The sequence below is a fragment of the Pleurodeles waltl genome, chromosome 5 (genome assembly GCF_031143425.1).
Source record: "Pleurodeles waltl isolate 20211129_DDA chromosome 5, aPleWal1.hap1.20221129, whole genome shotgun sequence".
NCBI classification, from domain to species: domain Eukaryota; kingdom Metazoa; phylum Chordata; class Amphibia; order Caudata; family Salamandridae; genus Pleurodeles; species Pleurodeles waltl.
In genome coordinates, this window is record NC_090444.1 from 516,355,528 (window position 1) to 516,375,860 (window position 20,333).

At 43.3% G+C, this 20,333-nt stretch overlaps 1 protein-coding gene across 1 annotated transcript in view; it reads left to right on the top strand.

Annotated features, from left to right (window-relative positions):
* The first annotated feature begins 1,210 nt into the window (after positions 1-1,210).
* The window catches only part of SMIM28 (small integral membrane protein 28), a 120,813-nt gene continuing 101,690 nt past the window's right edge, over positions 1,211-20,333 (top strand). Inside the window, exon 1 of the mRNA XM_069236722.1 lies at positions 1,211-1,402. Coding sequence (XP_069092823.1) covers positions 1,250-1,402 — 153 coding nt within the window. The 5' untranslated portion in view covers positions 1,211-1,249. The remainder of the gene's footprint in view (positions 1,403-20,333) is intronic.

Here is a 20,333-nt window from a genome sequence, read left to right on the forward strand (position 1 = left end):
GCGTGACATGGAAGTCTGCATTTAGATATAAATTTACACTTGAAAAGGGTAAATAGCAATAAAAAAATGGAGACACACCCCAGTGCAAGAGTAAATTGACGTACATAAAACTACACGTGTAAGTTTACCTTTAAGATTATGGCCCAGTGTGTCCTGAAGATCATGATAAGTGTACAAGGCATGTGTATTTGAACACAGAGGTTGTCCTGGGGTTCCAGGAAGACCACCTGTTAAACGGGCAGAACCGAGTTTCACTTTCTGAGACCTTACTGCTACTTGCGGAAGAAGTGAGTAGGACAAAAACGCCTTGTCAGGTGGGTGCAAGTGGGATTGCATGGACTCGTCACTTGCAAAGACCGACAGGTGGTGGGCTGGTTTTACGAGACCTATAATTCATGAAGGGCCAAGCGATGTCAGAAGGGGCTGCTGGGTGACCAAGATTCCCAGAGAGCGCAGCCATCTTGAATCTCCACGCTGCGGTGCAGAACGCAACGACCCGTACTGTGGCATGCTCCTGAGACGTGCGCGTGTCTGTAGCGCTTCTCTGTGCACACTGCTGCGGGTGCTTGGGGATTAATGTTGTCTCTTTGGGTAGGGGAAAACAATTGCATGTTTCCAGTGACGCATCTCTTTTACGGCTAAAAGCCTTCGGCAGATTTATCATTAACATCTAAATGCTAATGCTTCTAAATAATTTAGTGCGAGATCCAGCTGGCATGCCCTTGACCCTCCCTGTACATCCCAGCAGAGCCACAGAGAGATTATCTTTCTGCCACTTTCGGAGTGGGCAGAAAAACGTGGGCGGAAAACGTGCGCCTTAAAACGCGATGTGGGCTGAGTCCAAGGAGTGGGAGACCTTTTTTGTTTTTTAGCGTGTTCTTTGCTTAACTTCTAAATTTAGACTCTGTCTCCGGACCGTGCGCCATCGAATTCGTGCACAAATTCTCCTTTAATAATCCTAATGCAGAGATTTCTGCAATCAAAGCTCGGCCTCGCTGATACCTGATGCCAGCTTGCCTGCTAATGTAGGCCACAGTAGCAAATCCAGAGAGATTGACTTGGATGCTCAGAGTAGCCCTGACGATCTTGCCTTTCCCCCCTCCCTCTCTCTCTGTCTCACTCTTGTTTATAATAAGAGGGAAGTCATATCAGTGATCATTAGCTGCGAGCATCCCGGCTGGGATCAGGGCTGAGAGCCATGGGTGGGGAAGGGGAGGCGTCACTCGGGGATGGAGAGCGCGGCGAGGAGATGGACGCGCTGGCTCAGGCGGACTACCGGGTTAATGACAGCATGAGGTGGCTTTTAGGCAGCAGCTGGAGGAAATTTGGACATGCTGGCAGGGGCACGTACGAGTGGTTAACCAGCGAGCCGGGCTTGCCGCTTCTGGAAACCCAACTGCAGGTCAGTGCCTCGGCCTTGCACCACGGAGGGGGGTACTTTGTGTCGTGTAGCGCACTTTTCTTGTGTCTGGGGCATGGATTTACCGAAGATCCAGGGTGTTTGTCATACACCCTTGTTTCACATTAGCTTATGGAAAGGTACTTATTGAATGTTCTACTTTTCCTACAGGAAGAGCAAGTTGTGCTGACCGTGATTCGAGTTTCACTCTTTTGCAGTGACACTTCACATGACAGTTTCCAAGCCACTCACTTTGATGCTCTTGTCAAAGTTTCCTGTAGCTTCTGAGCACTGTTGAACAAGGGAGTGCAGAAAGACAACTACAGAATGTTGGGTTTTTGTGCGTATATACCACACTCATCCCTACTTACTCCAAGGAGGTTTTCAAACAAAAAGCATGCACTTAACCCACCCCTGCCAACACACACACACACACACTCCATCTTCAATGGTGCATATGATGAGAAACAGAGACAGTTCTGTGGTTTTGGACTAGACTAACAATTTGAAGGTGTGTTTCGTCATTAATGTTGTTGTGTTAGCAAACCGACTTCTGTCATCAGTGACTGAGATCTGATTGTTGGGCCACCATTACTCCTGTGTCTCCACTCTTGAAGCTGCCTCTGAACTGCAGCTGTAATAATTTATAGGCCAATACTCCTAAATTAGGTGGCACCCTCCCCGATCTTTTAGTATAAAATGATGGTGTTTTCTGGGAATATCCCTTTTATCTGTTCCAAAATGTTGGCATGCATGGGAAAAACAGACATTTCCATGATATCCCACACCCTGCTTAATAGAGGGATTAAGCTCAGGCTGAAGCCACAAGCAGAAGTGGGAGTGAATTTTGTACGAAATTCAGGCTTTTTTTTAGATCTAGCGATTCCAAGCAAAGGCTCAGAATGATGTCATAATCTAGTTATATTTGTTGCTTGTCACTGCTAGTGTTAGAAACATCTCCTTTGAAGTACCTCAGATAACCTCACTTTCAATGTGGTTTAGTCAGTAGGAAACAGGCATCACTCAAAAATCGTAGATGCCATTGGTAGGGCAGTACATGGCAGAGGTTTCTCTTTCTTTCTAAGGAGGTGGTTTGCTGCCTGTTTTCCAGCTGTTTTCAAGCCAGAGGCGGGAGCCCATTGCAGAGCTCCTGTGGGGTTTGCGCAGAGTTGTTGGTGCCTCTAATCTGCAGAAGACCTCTCACGATGAGCTGCTCTGAAGGGGTATTACCCAGCACTAATACTGCCTCACTCTAAGCTGTGCCGTGATTACTTCTCAAAGGAGCCAAGGGGAACTTGTTAAAATGTGCGGGGGGCTTGAGTGACTCTGTTGCAGGCGGATTTGACGCCATGCGCAGCCTTTGTGCGCCCTATTTTAGTAGCAATTTTTAAAGAGGGTTGGAGTCAGGGTAGTAGGAGGACAGGGTTCCCCACTGTTTTTATAAATGCGACTTCAGCGTCTATAGACAAACCCCCTATAAGAGGGTTGGAACCAGGGCAGCGGGTGGACGGATTCCCCCCACTGTTTTTAGGAAGGGGACTCTGTTCCCCTTAGCCTGAGTTTGAGGTGTCACCTTGTGCATAGCACTGCAGCTGCCTGCATTTGCAAACAGTGTCCTCAGAATGTTTGTCAACCCCACCCCTCTGATAACACCCCCTTTGTGAGAATGCTCCAGGAGCAGTTACCTTGTAATCTCTTGTCAGAGCAACAGAGAACTTGAGAAAGTTAATCATTATATTGCTAAATACACTGCAAACGTAAAGCATCTTTGTGCTTTGCTGCTGGACACAGGACACCAGCAGTAACCAAACACACATTGACAGCACATCTTACTTATTTACTAAAAGCAGTCTAAACATGTAATTTCCAAGCTTCACGTGTCTGTTTAAAGATTGTGTCACTTTCAGCCTTTCCCAAGCTTAATTACAAACTAAGAAGTGGAAAAATACACGTGATGTATAAAAGTAAAATAAAAAATATTATTTTCACATTCTTTTGTGATTGTTTATTTGTTGTTTTTGAAACATAGACCCTTGAACGTTTAAGTGAGAATTATTATGGGATTTACATCACTTCCTTTGGCGTCCCTACAGGTGACGTCATTGTGACTTGCTTATGATTAATTACATCCCTTATTATTTTCCTTGCACTGTGTGCCCTTGTTGGGCTGGATGCAGCAAAAGACAATTGGGAGCTATCGTTTATATCAGTATATACTGTTTATTTCAGTGATTGCAATGACTACTTTGGTAATCTCTTTTAAAACTTGAGAAAGCCAAAAATAGGATATCTGTGCATGACGGCTCATTTCCACCACAGCTGGAGCAATATGTGAGAAAGGGAGAGACAAATGCAAGAGGTCAAGTTGTAAAGAAAGCGAATTAATGAGGCATTTTTCAAAGACAATGGCTTTTATTGAATAAATAAATGGAACAAACTGGTCGCTGTTATGACTTCTAATAAAGGCCTCGCCCGAAAAGAGAAAAATGCCCCTCTCTTCACAGGTGAAATGCGTGAGTTAGGCTCCAATCCCAAATGTATCTGTGCAAATGAATGCATTTTGTTTTCGTCGCAAATAGTATTTGCTCGCGCTGAAACTCTCACAATATTGTGGAATTAGTTTGTGAAATATCTCACCAGAAAAGTTGTCGAATTCACAGAAATTGACCCATTAGTTAATTGACCCATTAGTGAGTGTTTGCCAAATCTTTGCAGTCACATGTAAATGACCTTTCAGGCTGCGAATGGGAAAGGAGAACCCACAAAATTAAAGGAACTATAGGAGAACGATTTTTTTTTTTCACTAGAAAAATATTTTCCCCATTGAGATGCAAAACAAAAAATAAGTCTTCATGTGAAAATGCGCATTGGTGTCAAATTTGCGCATGGAGAAATGTACAGCTGTTACGTCTCCACACGCAGAAATGCCGAGTTTCTAGGATAACTGGGAATTGAAAAAAAGTCAGAACTCTGTTCAAAGCATAGGCGAGTTACCCACACGCAAACAAACAGACACAAAACACGCATTGCTTATCACCTAACCATGCGCAGCGACCAATAGATATATAGCCCCTATTCCACACAAACACACAGGTGCCATGAACATAGACCAAAAGGCCTAGAGGTAGTGGGCATACATGCGCACATCCCTAGGGACAAACAGGAACCCGCGACCACAAACCAACAGGCATACAAGCTCCTGTGGCTCACAGACGAGTAGACATGAAGCTAAGCATACTCAAAGTCCAACAGGGAACCAGGCAGTGGCTATTCATGCACACAGACCAACAGACACACATATCAATGCACACATACTAAATAAAGTCTGGAGGACGTTACCTTTTGTCAGAAATTAGTTGCAATAAATGTGAACCAGTTCGAAGTGCCTGTAATTGCCGATGCAACTAAAGTAGTCAAAGCGGGCACCCCTGTAAACCCAGGTGACTGGGCACAACATATGACTATATAGTAGGAATTTTTCACATTGGAATAGAAAATTCATTAAGACGCTATATTAGATTATTATTTTAATACTTTTGATCTTATTAGACACCTATTAATTTCTTCTGGGTGCCTGTTTTATGTGTGAAATTATTCAAGCAAGTAATGAAGTTAAGTATATAATTTTTGGAACGAAGGATATAAGACTTTCCATTAACTGACAAACTAGTAATTTTTTAAAATATATGTATTCTTTTTAAAAACAAAAATAGCTGCAACCTCTGTCTTACCCCTTGCAACCCCGGCACGGCCTTTGCAACCCCTGGCTCCAGAGGTGGCGAAATTAGTGCCAAGAACACAGGGGCTCCGTATTCTTTAATGTCTGCCTGTTTTTCTTCATACTAATAGTGAATAATTTTTTTTTAATTCACTATCAGTGTAATAAAAAATGGAGCACACTCAAGACCTATGGTGGCAGCTATGGAAAGTAAAAATGGTTTTATATGTATGTTGTATGTGTGCTTGCGGATGAGAGTGTGTTTAAGTGAGAAAATGTTTCTGAATGTGTGATCGTGGGTGTGTGAGTGAAAGTGAGTGAGAGTCACCTGAAAGGTAGCGAGTGAGATTGTGTGAGATTGAGGCCCGGATTTACAACTCTTTGATGCAAGGCAACACTGCACCAAAGGTTCTGCTCTGCCTTGCATCAACCAGGGAGAGTAAAAATGCGCCTCATCTAATAAGGTGTGGTGCACTTTTTCTCTGCCTGTGCACGGCAACTTTTGGCAGCCATGCGCAAATGCACATAACCTTGTGCCAGAATACAAAGTGGATTCATTTTTTAAAGCATAGGTTTTGCACTAGAATGGGTCCCATTCAGTACAAAAAAACTATGTTTTAAGGCTTTTCCCACTTTGCATGTGTGCTCTACAATGGAATACACATGCAAAGTTGGAAAAACAAGAAGTAATGAAAACATTTCTCCTTGATACGCCTGCCTCAAGGAGGCATAAGATTTTTGCACAAATTCCTGTCTACCAATCTTTGTCGATAAGGATTTTAGTCAAAATCCATTTTTGATTGCACAGTAACACCCATTCACCATCCATGGAACACTCCCTTGATACAAAATAATGCAAAGAAGCGCACAGCACAATTTTGCGCTACTTTGTGATGCTTTCCAATGCAAATCCTCAATTGTTGTGATGTGACGTTAGGGTCATGTGACATGCCTTCCTGGAAATAATCATGGTCAGAGGTCATGTGTTGTCACTTTTTGTGATGTCATTAGGGTCAGCGTGTATGTGATGTCCCTTCCACTACCCCTCGCATTTTGGTGAATCGAAGCCCATGTGGAAGTTTGAAACTGAAGTATAAGTTTTGAACATTTGGTGAAGATTCGTCAAACAGTGCCAGAGTTATTGGCAAAACAAAAAACGCTCTGTCTATGGAAAAAGTGGTCCGAACTATAACTGCCAGTAGGAGGTAATATATATATGAGTATATATAGATTTATTTATTTATTTACACACACATATAAACGACAAAATGCAATGTAATGCGTGGTCATAGCATTGATGAGATTGCAGTCTTTGTGCTTGAATGTGCTTCCATTTTTTTGGAAATTTGGATATGCATAAAAGATAAAGGCACAGGTCCAGAGATAGAGACAAATTAGCACTTAACAGAGTTACCTTCTTCGTATTATGATCGACTAGTGCTATAAATAACACAATCCTTTCACAGCAGATGTTCCTAGATTTGCATGTTTCTCTTGATCCGGTACTGAATGTCCTTCATCTTCATCTGGTGTACAAAATGCCAAAATGCTGTTTAGAACATTGCAAGCATTTCATAGAACAAATTTATACTTTTGACAGCCGAGATGCACCAAGTCTCCCTATTCCACCCAAAGGTGGAAAAAGTACAAGACCATCATCTTTATAATTATTTTAAAGCCAAGGCTCATTCCTCAAGTCTAAATCATTTTGCTACGTTGCACCTTGACTTATAGTGCTAGCATCGACCATTGGTCAATACCTTGTACCTCATTGCACACTCACTTATGTTGTAATGCTGGAATTGCTCAAAGCTTACCTACACACTGACCTTTCTGTTAGCATTAGAATGTTTATACATTGATGTTAACGCTTGTTGGCCCACACCATGTTCAAAACCCACTGCAACATTTACAAAGCCATCACAATCAGCACCTCTGCTTGTCTTGCAGAAAAGTTCACCATCTCTGGTGTTCTTGGCCCTCCCGCAGACAGGACTCCATCAGACTAAAGGCTAAGAAGTGTAAATAAGAAGAAACAAGGCAGCAGGCCTTTTCCATGTAGGCACTTAGGGCCAGATGTAGGTAGGTTTCATTTTGCGAGTTGCAAATTGCGAGTACTAGCGACTCGCAATTTGCAACTCGCAAAATGAAATGCAGAAAGGTGTCTCAGACACCTTCTGCGACTCGCTATGGGGTCGCAAAGACCCACCTCATGAATATTAATGAGGTGGGTCGCAGTTTGCGACCCCATAGCGAGTCCAGGCACTCACAGGGATGGTGGCCTGTTGGAGACAGCAGACCACCATGTCTGTGACTGCTTTTAAATAAAGCAGTTTTTTTTTTTTTTTTTTGCAGCCCGTTTTCCTTAAAGGAAAACAATCTGCAAAAAGAAAAAATACCGAAACCATTTAGTTTCGTTTTTTTCAGAGTAGGCAGTGGTCCACAGGACCACTGCCTGCTCTGAAAAAATATTTTTTTTGGCATTCACAAAGGGGAAGGGGTCCCGTGGGGACCCCTTCCCTTTTGCAAATGAGTTACCATCCACTTCAAGTGGATGGTAACTGCGAGTTGGTTTGCGACCGCATTTGCGGTCACAAACCAACTCTGCATGGCGATGCGGTCGCAAATAGGAAGGGAACACCCCTTCCTATTTGCGAGTCGCAGCCTCAAATTGCGAGTCGGTACCGACCAGCAATTTGAGGTTGTGCATCGCGACAAGGCTTTTTCGCCTCGCAAACTGCGTTTTTCGCCGTTTGCGAGGCGCAAAAGGCTTGCTACATCTGGGTCTTAGAATCTGAAACAACATTCCTGTATCCATCAGGACCACCCCAACACCGCTTCAATTTAAGAAAGAGTTGAAAACTCAACACTTTATAGAACACTACATCACATTGCATTAAACTTTCACAACCCTATCACTCATTGACTTTAAGCTTGTATTTGACCCTGTGCAGTTCCCACTGCCTTTTGGCTAGGTTTGCGCTATGGCAATAGCATATACAAACATGTATGCATACATACATACAATGTTGGTACTGTCGCTCCCTAATTACTAATTTGCTGTCTTGTCATTTTACACCATAGCTGCTAGAAAACAGCTCAGCTACCCAAACACCATATAGCTGCTTAATCACTAATCTACAACCCTGAGTCTTACCAGGCTACACTTACCACTTTGGTCTGATTCCCCTGGATGCAACATTTCCACCCTCCAGTAGTTGCATCTGGTCCATTTATAGCTGCTGAAATACCATGATCTAGCACCATATAAAACACCAGTTCCCTACTAGAAGATCCCATCCAGTAAATGTCATCAAGATTGATGTATGTCGCAATCCCTTGTCCCCTAACTCTAGGCTCTCTTTTACTTTGAACTGTGCTGTCCTCAAACCTAGATTTGCAGTTTCTAATTGCTCCAACATCTCTACCACAATACTCATTCATGGTCTTGATAACCACTTTCTTTATTGAAACCATGCTCAACCACTCCGCTGATCCCCCTCATAGTCATTCTTAACCACTCAACTAATTTATCTTCAGACAGGATCAATGGGGAAATGGGGAGGGGTTGCAATCATCCACAAAGTAATCTGTCTTGTTTGCTTATTCTCACACTATTGTTTTCCCTTTGTAAACCCCTTTATGTTGATGTCTTCCTTACTAACATGAGCAGACTGAGATATGTCACACTCTATCAACCACCAGGGAACAATTTCACTTTCTTAAATGAGCTCCTTGAACTCTTCACCTGTGTCCTCCTTCTCACCCTTTGACACCATGCTTCTGGGGGATTTTCATGATCAGGCTGAATATATCCTCTGACCTGATCACTTCTGAACTAGCTTTTGTTCAACTAATGGCCTCCTTCATCTGTACAGTAAATATTTGCAAAGCAAATCATGAACTTTTCAACGCCAAGCAAGATTGCTTCAAAACTGCTTGTCCACGTATTTCCTTATTCCAGTTATTATGCAGGCTCATACTAAAAGAGAGTACAAGTGGAGCCATGACTACCTGCTGCTATGCCGAGAGAATCAAAGCAGTTACCTATCTTTGCACCAAACCAATTCTTTCTCTCCCATCCCTGAAGATATGTCTCTAGAATAAAACATTCTTTGTACTCAGATTACTCGATCACTCCTTTGCTGGCCAAAGATTAATTTATAGCCCAGATTTACTAAGGACTTGTGTTCTCCTTGTGTGATGCAAATCCTTAATTGTGATTTACTAAGCCACACAAAGGGCGATTTGTGCCACCTTGCGGGCTTGGTAAAGAAATTGTGTCTGAGAGGTGTTCCATGAATGGAACATGGGCTTTCCCATGCAACCGCCTATGGATGTTGGCACATTCACAGATTTACTAACGGTAGTAAACTTGGAAATGCATAAAAATGCTATGCTTTCCTCAGTACGTGTAAAAAGGAGAAATATCTTTATTTCTGCTCATTACTTCCTCCTTCTAAGTGTAATGTATTCCACATCACACAAGGAAAGAGGAAAATGCCTCAAAAGATTGTTTTTTTCCTCAGGGAAGTGAACCCTTCATACACAAAAACATCCTGCGAATAGGGCAGGCACTGTTGCACTTCTGTGCAAGGGTGCCTGCATTGGAGCTAGGCTGCACAGAGTACGTCAGGACAAGGAGAGTGCAGAACTCTTCCACATCTCTGTAAAAATGGGTCAGTTCCGCTCTCTCCCTTTCATGTAAGGCAGCACAGAAACTGTGCTTGGTGCCTTGTGTGAAAGATTAGTAAATATGGCCCCATCTTCTAGTCTTTTTCCCTTATTGGCTGGTCCTCACCAACTTATCTTGTCAAAATGGTGTTCTGCTGGTGTATCTCTATGTTGCAAGCATCAAACCCTCTTCAAAAATCTAATCTTGCTCTCTCATATGTTGACAACTACCACCTTAGCTGTGGTGTCATCCTTATTGCTAAGGTTACTGAGTAATGTATCTCCTCCAGATAGAGTAAGAAAATGGCATATTCTGGGCACTTTTGAATCTGATTTCAAGACAGGTAACATTCCTGTATCCTCAACATCAATGGTGAGTGATTATGTCCTCCTCACATGTGATGAAGGCTGCCCCTAGTCGTGACATTCAATACAATAAATCACTTTATCCTGAACTTTCTGACAAATAAGATGATCCCGGAGGGGACCATTTAGTCACCTCTCAGAGCACCCTCAACTGTGCAAACTGATCCCTTCTTTTCTTATCCCACTGCATCTCTTGCAATGTCCGTCAGGGTTCGATCTTAGTACCATTTTATTCAGCCTTTATGTTGAACATTTGGGTGAACTGCCTAATTCTGTTGCCATCTTATTTCTTAAATATGCAGATGATAGCCACTATTTCAAATTTGATTCACGTGGCCCCAATACAAAATCCTAACTGCACAGCATTAACACTTCTAAAATGCAATGCTTTAAAGACAGACTTTTTTTCTCTCTAACTCTGACCCAGTAGCCAATTTATTCTGGCTGGAATCTTTAAAGTAGGCAGACATCACTCCCAGATTGGTGGCCACTACTAAAGTCTTAACTTTCATCTCAACTCAAACATAAACCTCAAAATACACATCCAATGTGTGGCCAGTTCTGCCAGACTCTGTCACCATAAACTCAAGAAATTGAAACATATACTCTGTTTCAGGATTTGAAACTTGCAGGTGAAGCTACATCACCATGGATCTGCCCTCCATACCTGTCTGCAGGAAAGCAGCATCACTCCCGTTAGTGTTGTTCATGCCGCAGCTAGGATTCTTGTGATCACTGGAAAACAGGTTTCCTATTATCTTCTAAAGTTATACTTGTTTGGTTTATAATGAATGAAAACAATAGCAAATATTATGACATCAACTACCTGCAGCATATGTGATCCATATCTCAAAGTATAATCGAGATGTTGAATGAAAATGCTTTAAAAACACCCCAAAACAGGAGCACACCGCCCCATTCTTGCATGCTATAAATGACTTCCAATCAAGGCCTTCTGCTTCATGGAAACTGCTTCCTTTTGTACACAGCTCTGAACAGACTCCTAAATACCTTCCAAAGAAGCAGTTCCTTTCTGGGGGCTATCACACTCTATGCTGCAATTGCAAAAGATCTCTCTCCAGGGGTGGCTCCTCCTCAGTAGCGTCGGCTCCCTGGCTAAGAGCCAGCAGCAGAAAAATAAAATGATACTTCAATATCGTTTTATTTTTCAGCTGCTGGGTCAGCCAGCATGTGAAGGAAGGGGTGGGGTCATGGGAGGTGGGATGAGGAATCGAGTGCACTATGTGTGCATGTGTGTTTGAACGGCCTAAGACGGCTGGCCAAACACACATGTGCACTTAGGTTGTGTTGAACAGCCGGGCTGGAGAAACTGCACAGGCTCCAGGGCAGTGTCTGAGTGGCAGACACTGCTGCTTAGACCAGTCCTGGTGCTGTTTTCATGCTAGGTTTATCATGAAAGCAGAGGCAATACTGGGACACCAGGATAGGGGTGACGGGTGAGGCGGCAGGAGTCGTCGTCATCAGCGGGAACAGTACGTCTTTTTTTTTTTTTTTACATTTTATTATTTGTCTGCCCATCCCTGTCTTCTCACCCCTCCCCTTGATATTTGTGGCTGCCACCACTGTCTCTCTCTACTCAACATTTTAAGCAGTCCTCGCTTTACAGATCTATCTCTGGAAATACTCCCACATTTAGTAATGCCCCTTCTTCCTCATAGCAGGAATGCTCCATTTTTTAAAACTTTTAAATCCCGTCTTAAGAACATGCTCCTTGTGAAACATACACACCTGCTACTTGATGTTATGCTTATGGTGTACCATCCCAATCCAGCTCCCTGCTCTCTGTTTTCTAAATTTCTGTGATGGCCAAGTTTCATGATACACTCTTCTCTCTCTCTTAATCTACTTCCTCATTCTGCTTGATCAATTTGTCTTCAAAGATGTATCTTTAATTAAGCTGTGATTGTAGGAAACTGGTTCCTTGTTTGCAGTAACCCCCACCACTTTTTCCCTGATATCTGATGCCAACTTGACTAAGTGTGTGCTTGCATCCTGCTAACCAGGCCCCAACACCGGAGTTATTTCCCTAAAACTGTACCATTGTTCCACAATTGGCACACACCTGGCCCGCAGCTAAGTCCCTTGTGAAAGGTACCAATGGCACCAAGGGCCCTGTGACCAGGGAGGGTCCCTAAGGGCTGCAGCATATATTGTGACACCCTAATGGAACCCTCACCAAACACATGCACATTGCCAATGCAGCTTATGTGCTGGTGGGGAGAAAAAGGTAAAGTCAACATGGCATCCCCCTTAGGGTGCCATGCCCACAAACTACTGCCTGTGCATACGTAAGTCATCCCTCTAGCAGGCTTTACAGCCCACAGGCAGGGTGCACTATCCCACATGTGAGGGAATAGTTTCATTAGCAATATGCCCCTACAGTGTCTAAGTCCATTCTTAGACATTGTAAATGCACTGTGGCTATACTGAGTATATGGGCTGGGAGTTTGTCATTACAAACTCCACAGCTCCATAATGGCTTCACTGAAGCAGGGAAATTTGGTATCAAACTTCTCAGCCCAATAAACCCACACTGATGCCAGTGTTGGATTTATTGAAAAATGCACCAAGAGGGCCTCTTAGATATGCCCCCTGTATTTCACCCAATACTTTAGTGCAGGACTAAGTGTCTGTGCCAGCCTGCCATTAAGAGACAAGTTTCTGACCCCATGGGGTTTCTAGACTGGCTGGAACTGTAAGTCTTGTACTTACCCTGAAACTGTGCTAACTTTTCTTTCCCCCTAGAACTGTTTCTGAAAATTGCGGTGTCAACTTTCAAAACAGATATTTGCAATTTTCTCGAAAAACGTTTAACTTGCCAAATTGAAACAAAGTGGAATTTATACATATGTCGGATACTTAATTGCTAATGTACTTCCCTGCAACTTGAATTGTGTGGTTCTAGAAATGAAGTAACAAAATATATTTTTGCTGTATAAAAAACATTTTCCTGGAGTTAGTCATTGAGTGTGTGCTGTTTTTTATTGCCCGTGTGTGTACAACAAATGCTTTGCACTACCCTCTGATAGGCCTAACTGCTCGACCACACTTCCACAAAAGAGAGCATTAGTATTATCTACTTTAGCCTCGGTTAAGCCTCTGAGGGGCCCTGGACTCTGTGCACACCATATCTCATTTTAATATAGTATATACAGAGCCAGCTTCCTACAAAGATTCCTTCATTTCTCTGCTTTATCTTCTGCACTATGAGATTCCCCTTTGTATTTAGCTTGATAAAAGTTTCTATAATGCTAAAGTGATAGTGCTTGTTTCTCTTGTTGAATAACCTGCACGGTTGATTTGCGCTTTTTGCCCTCATTGTTCAACGCTCCTGTAACCTCCCTGCATTCATCTATTTACGAAAAAAAGGGGCCCATATTTATACTTTTTGACGCTAAACTGCGCTAACGCAGTTTAGCGTCAAAAAGTTTTGCGCCGTCTAACGCCATTCTGAAGCGCCATGCGGGCGCCGTATTTATGGAATGGCGTTAGACGGCGCAATCAGACCGGCGCTGCCTGGTTTGCGTGGGAAAAAACCACGTAGACCAGACAGCGCCGGCGTAGGGGGAAAATGGCGCATGGGCGTCTTAAAATGGGGCAAGTCAGGTTACGTCGAAAAAATCGTCTTAACCCGACTTGCGCCATTTATTTTCGACGCCCATCCCCCATCAACATGACTCCTATCATTGTAAAGATAGGAGTCATGCCCCCTTGCCCAATGGCCATGCCCAGGGGACTTCTGTCCCCTGGGCATGGTCATTGGGCATAGTGGCATGTAGGGGGGCACAAATAAGGCCCCCCTATGCCACCAAAAAAATATATAAAATATAAAAAATTATACTTACCTGAACTTACCTGAATGTCCCTGGGGTGGGTCCCTCCATCCTTGGGGGTCCTCCTGGGGTGGGCAAGGGTGGCAGGGGGGGTCCCTGGGGGCATGGGAGGGCACCTGTGGGCTCATTTTGAGCCCACAGGCCCCTTAACGCCTGCCCTGAGCAGGCGTTAAAAAGTGGCGCAAATGCGCCGTTTTTAGCCACGCCAACTCCCGGGCGTCTCTTTTGCCCGGGAGTATAAATACCACGTAAAGGCCTGGGAGTCATTTTTTAGACGGGAACGCCTCCCTTGCATATCATTAACGCAAGGAAGGGGTTCACGCTAAAAAATGACGCACATTCCGGGAACTTTGGCGCTATTCGCCTCTAACGCCATAGTATAAATATGGCGTTAGTTGGCGTTAGTTTTGCGTCGAAATTGCGTCAAAAAAAACGACGCAATTTCGGCGCAAACGGAGTATAAATATGGCCCAGGGTCTTTTGATACTACTTTTCCAGCGACTTCCGTGTATTTACCTTATGTCTTACTGTATAAATAGTTGATACCGTGCTTTCTCCCATTGTCAAATGGTTTATGTTGTTGCCCCCATATGCCACGTGGTCTTCCTTTAAGTCCTGCACTCTTCTGGCCTATTTCGACTTCTAAAACTCAGTTGTGTGAATTCTGGCGCTACACAAGGAAAGATATGAATCAGTAAATAAAAATATGCCCAGTGGTTCTTTGTATTCTGTTACTGACTTTCTCTCTGTCACTTCTACTAGAGTGCATTTTCATATATTTATAATTTTTTCTAATATGTAGAATTTCTTAACCATGATTACAGAATCAATGCCGGCGCCAATAATTGCAGTTTTATTTCATGGCGAGTTTTAATATTGGCTTGGATTTCAGAGGTCATTTCTGCTCTTCCAGTCCAGTTGATAGCATAGATTGAGAGAAGTGGGTTCTTGTCTACCTTTAATTATGCCTGTTGTTCAAGCAGAGCAACAGCACTAAACAATGTGCTGAGAAGCTGGGGCTTTGTCGTGCGCCCCTGGACATACCATACAACTTCTTCCTACTGACAGACTGGAGTCCTACGTGAACCCCTCAATTCCGCAGCATCTAGAGGAGACCTACTAGCATGCCATTGCTTCACATAAACCCCACACAGATAGAGCCCAACATAACACTGTTGGGAAGACCCACTTGTGTGCAGTGTCACCCATGTACACCACACAGAAGGAAACCAGCAGTACTCTCCCATTAGACATGTCTGTCCATATAAAGAACTGCCAATATGGGAGGTGTTAGTGAGGTGTGTGCGGTTTGGAGATGTGGTCAAAACATGGCCTGGCAGCATTGTACCATGTGCTGTTTAGGGGTAGTGTGTAAACGGAAGTAGTTGTGCATGCAGACACCTACATGGAAATTATAGTAGTTATGTGCATAAAAAGGGCCAAATATTTGTTCCCTGAAATTTGAGATACTTGCAGTTACAAATTATGCTTATTTTAGTGAGTGAGTTCCATAACTGTGCCAACTTGAAAAGAGTTCCTATCAGTTTTTGAAAGAATGGATGATCAGAGTGAAGTGAATGTAGATCAAAGAACAGTTCATCTGTTTATGTTGAAGGAAAAGGGGTTTAGAGCCATAGGTTGCTTTATTTGCTATGTATATTGCTTAGGATGTGATGTAGCTGGCCACAGGTAGCCTATGCAGAGATTGTAAGGTGGGTGAAATGAAATTTAGGAACTGTCTTTCACCTGTGTTCTAGATTCTCTGTAGCTTCCACGCCACATCAAGTGAGTTACCAAGATATATACTGTCGGTGTGGTCTAGAGCGGGGAGGAATAAGCTGTTGGTGGCTCGTACCCCTTCTGGAGAACCTAGGTAAAGAAAAATTCAGCATAAGCCTCCCGTCATGTAAAAAGTTCCACTTATAACTTGATTCAATTGTGCCATAAGGGATCAGTTGAAATCTGTTTTCACCCCTAGCTTTCGTTCTTGGTGAGTTGGGACAGGGCTTTTTTGGGCAACAGTGGATGGCTGATAGATGGTCGAATTAGCTAGTACATTAGTTTTTGGCATGTTTATCTCAAGGCAGTTTGTTAGTACCCAGTGGTAAACCACAAAGAGGCACTGACCGATGTCATGGAATGAAGTTCAGAAGGTTTTTCTTGTTTTAGTATAATTTGCCTGACGTGTGTAAAGTAGGAGTTGTGGTTAAAGGGGGAGGGAGATTAGCTAAAGTAGTGGGTGACATAATAAATTAATGAAGATGGGAGCGATGATGGATCCTTGAGGAATGCCAGGAGTCTAGGGAAATGGAGCAGCGCAGAAGATTGGTAATGGCAGCATGATGGAACTGTTAGAGTGGAAGAAACAATACCGTTAAGGCAGTGGCATGTACTGCTGTGGTTTCAAGTATTCAGAGCAATTTGTGATGATGGACCAAGTCAAAGGCAGAACAAAGGTCCAATAGTAGAGGAGCTGCTGCTCCATTTGAATCCACCTTAGTCTTGATGTTGTCTCATGTCTCCATCAATGCTGATTCAGTTCCCCGATGAGGAAGAACTCCTGATTGGATGTCAGTGGGAAGGTTCTTTTCTTCTATGACGGCTGATAATTGAAAGTAGTCAGTTCTTTCTAGCACTTGCCTTGGACTCAACCATTGCAGACTGGACTATAGAAGGGATAGTAGAATCAGAGAATTGTTTTTTTTTTATGGATTTGATGTCTGTAGTTTTGATTTCATTCAGGAATAAACCTGGTTACAGAGAGTGGTTGATGGTAGCTTTGGCTGGGATGGCTGATGAGCTACTAACAAGGATGTGCATAAATATTGTGCCGGACACGGGAATGGGAGTTATATTGATCTCCACAAGCTTTTGCTAGGTTAGCGAATCCATCTTCAGACAGAGGACGGAGGAGATTAGTCTGTTGTACAATGGGTTGAGAGATCAAAGTAGGATTTGAGGCAAGTTGTATGTGCTCCTTGGTTCTTGCTTCAAGGTGTTTTTTTAGACCGTTAGGTTTGAAAAGGAAGTGTTATGCCGGGGTGTCGCATATATCTGGAGAGTGGGTAACTTTGGAGGTATAACACTCTGTATTCTGTAATTTAACAATTATGTTATCAGGTTCCTTAGTTCTGTCATTTGCCAATTGTTATCAGGTTCCTTAGTTTGGCAAATAAATTCAGAGATTCTCCTGGAGCATTATAGAGTTTTGCCTTTCTGTCAGTGGCTTTACAGATTCCAGAATGATACTGCAGTATTAATTTTCATAAAGTTTGTCTTTCTCTATTGTCTTGCGGAAGATCTTTTGTTTGTGGGAGGGATTTTAGGTCTGGTGTTATCCAGCCATTTTTCCCACATTGATGGTAAATTATGAAAGTCTTGAGGGGGGTGATGCTGTCAGCAACGGATGTCAGCTAATGATGAAACTGCTGAACTGAAATCGTTGAGTTGTTAGGTAAGGAAGAGGTTAATTAAATGAAGACGCTGAGAAACTGTTTGCAGTGATAGACTTTGTCTGAGTCGAAGAGACGTGGAGGTTAAACTGAATTATGACAGGATCAAAGTAACATGATGTTTGTCAGTCACTTTAATGAGGTTATGATTAGCAAACGTTGCCTCAAGTGGGTGCCTAGCAGTGTGGTAGGTCCAAACATCAACTAAATGAGTTCCCTTGGTTCTACGTTAGACAGAAGGCATATGGGCATGTTTGTTAACCCAGGTAAGGAACTCACACGGTATGCAGGGGTTAGGATGTTTAACATGATCGCATCACAAAGACTAGAAATGGGTGAACAAATGAAGGTTTGTATGATAGAGGCCTGTAGAGAAGGAGAAATTGGATGTGAAGCTCGGGACAGGAGAACATTAGGCAAGGAGGGATTTACATTACCGCGAGGTATAAACGCTAATGTATTTTGCAGGATGTGGATAATGACTGTAGCTCCTCTCTTTGTCCTCACGTTTCCACATTTGTCTTCAACGATTCTGCAAGATAATTTTGTGGCCCCTGCGGAGGGCTTCGCATAGGATTGGTGCCGGGTCATCACTTAGCCAAGTCTTAGTCATACAGAGGAGGCCTGACTGAGGGTCAGAGGTCAGATATCGGATGTTCAAATGTTCTTGTTCATTGTCCTTGCTTTGACCTTGCTCTGAGGAGAACCCAGGACAGTAGGTGAGATGTCTTAGATGGTAGAATGGGGCAACCATAGGTAAGTTGGGTGGGAACAGGGCGTAGGTTTCACTCCCCACCAAGCAGGTTGTGTAGTGACATTGCAGGTTTGGAAGAAAAGTGCAATGAATCTAGAGTAGAGGGGAAACTATAAGCTAGATTATTGAGGTAGAGTGAAGTATGTCGAAGAGAGAGCTGAAGGTTGGGAAGTTTAAGAAGCCAGGAGAGTTGACATGAAAGAGAGCATGGGTACGAGAGGAAACACAGTGGTAGAGGCAGCGGGCAGATCGGGATATAGAGATAGGTTAGATTTGATAAAAAGTCGCCGATAAAGAAAAACTGTGAAAAAGAGACAAAAGAAATAAATAACTTGCAAAGTGAGATTAAGGGATATAGAGTATAACCCAGTGTTAAAAGGGGAAGGAGGTGGAATTGTTTTTTTAAACTTTATTTTCATTTTATAAACATAAGCATAGCAGCATCAGACCACAACTTGGAAGGTTGCTTATAGAGTAGGCTAGCGCAAATTAATAATTACTACAATACATTGATGGCACAAAGAGAGTGACGAATTGGATCAGCATATAAAGCAGTTCATACATTAAAACAGCAAATGTGGGAAAGGATAAACTCCATGGCACAATGCAGATATCACAGATTGGGGTTCCAGTAGAGGTCCAATAACCATATAAAGGTGAGGTAAAAAAAAGTGGGGTAAAGTTCACAAGCACTCCCAAGAGCCCGTACCATGTTTACGTTCGACACAATACCAACTCCCCAGTGAACCACTGGAGGTCAGGACCAAACCTTTACAAGCTATGCATCCATATCATACCCACTGAGCCCTCCCCATCCTCATAGATCCCTGGGGCGAGCTTGGGGCGGCATACGGCCATGAATGCGTCTGAGTGCGTGTTGCAATATGCCATAACAGCGTGCCAGTCTGTGATTGTGGGTAGGGGCCCTTCATTCACCGCAATGCAACCCCCTCCTTAGCCAGTAAAAGACCCGGCGCCACCCATCGCTGGCATACACGAGGGACGCCCCGATCATATCCCGGCAGGACCAACAGCTGTATTCCCTGTGACGTATTCCAAAGCTTGAAATACCGCCTGCCAAAAAAGGCGTGCACCCGGACAATACCATGCTGTGTGTACAGGAGGTGGAAATGTTTATTCTGCAGTCGTGCCCTTTCTTTAAAGGTGGGCTGTTCTGAGAAAAGTCGGACCCCAACACCTATATGTTTTTTTTTAGAGATTAAGCGCTGTGTACACGTTTTAACACTTTGAATGGGTCATTTGTTTTGACAAGGAACATATGTTTAAACAGATCTCCCCTGCACGCAGCAGTGTGATACCAATACCATGGGCTAGTCATTCGACTCCCATTAAGACTGTGAATACAGAGTAAAAGGGTGTCCAGGGGAGGCATCCCTCACAGTACATGTCTGGTAAGAGTTGTGATAACTGTGGAATGTATTTATTGGTGGTCTCATCTGAGGACGAACACTCCCCTAGGGTGAGATACGGCTGAAACCTCAAGGCACAACCAATTGACAGCGCCGCATTACAACAGAACTCCCGAAAAATGTCCTACTTGAAGTGTATGGGGGGGCACCCCAGCAGGCGAAATACTATTTTGCCTGCTTCGCTGAGAACATCTGTATGTTCCTATCTCAGTTTGCCTGCAAAATCGTAATTGTAAGAATTACATTACGGAGAAGTCTGTGCAGAAGGAGAGAGCTTATACTGACGCGAACTGATCCCAGTGAGAGAACACAATTCAGGGGCAAATTGATAGGTGAGGGATGATTTTGCAGCGCTCTCCGGGTGCTGGTGCAGGTTGTTTTAACTGGGAGAGTCAGCGCGTATTCTGAAGAATTTCAACCTGAACTCGGAGTAATTCAATCTAATATTTATTTGTACATTCTTGGAGGATTGCACTAAAATGTTTCTGTTTTTGTGGTTTATGATGTCACCCGAACCTCTTGTGTATGAACGGACTAGGCACAGACTTGGCAAATAACCTTTTTTAAATCAGGCTCCTTATTCCTCAGGGTGAGTTCCTACCGATGCCTGTACATTTTCTTTTCATCTTTTTTTTTTCTTCGTCTGCATCTGTCAATCAACTCTCTGGGCTTCCAAGGTGGTTTAG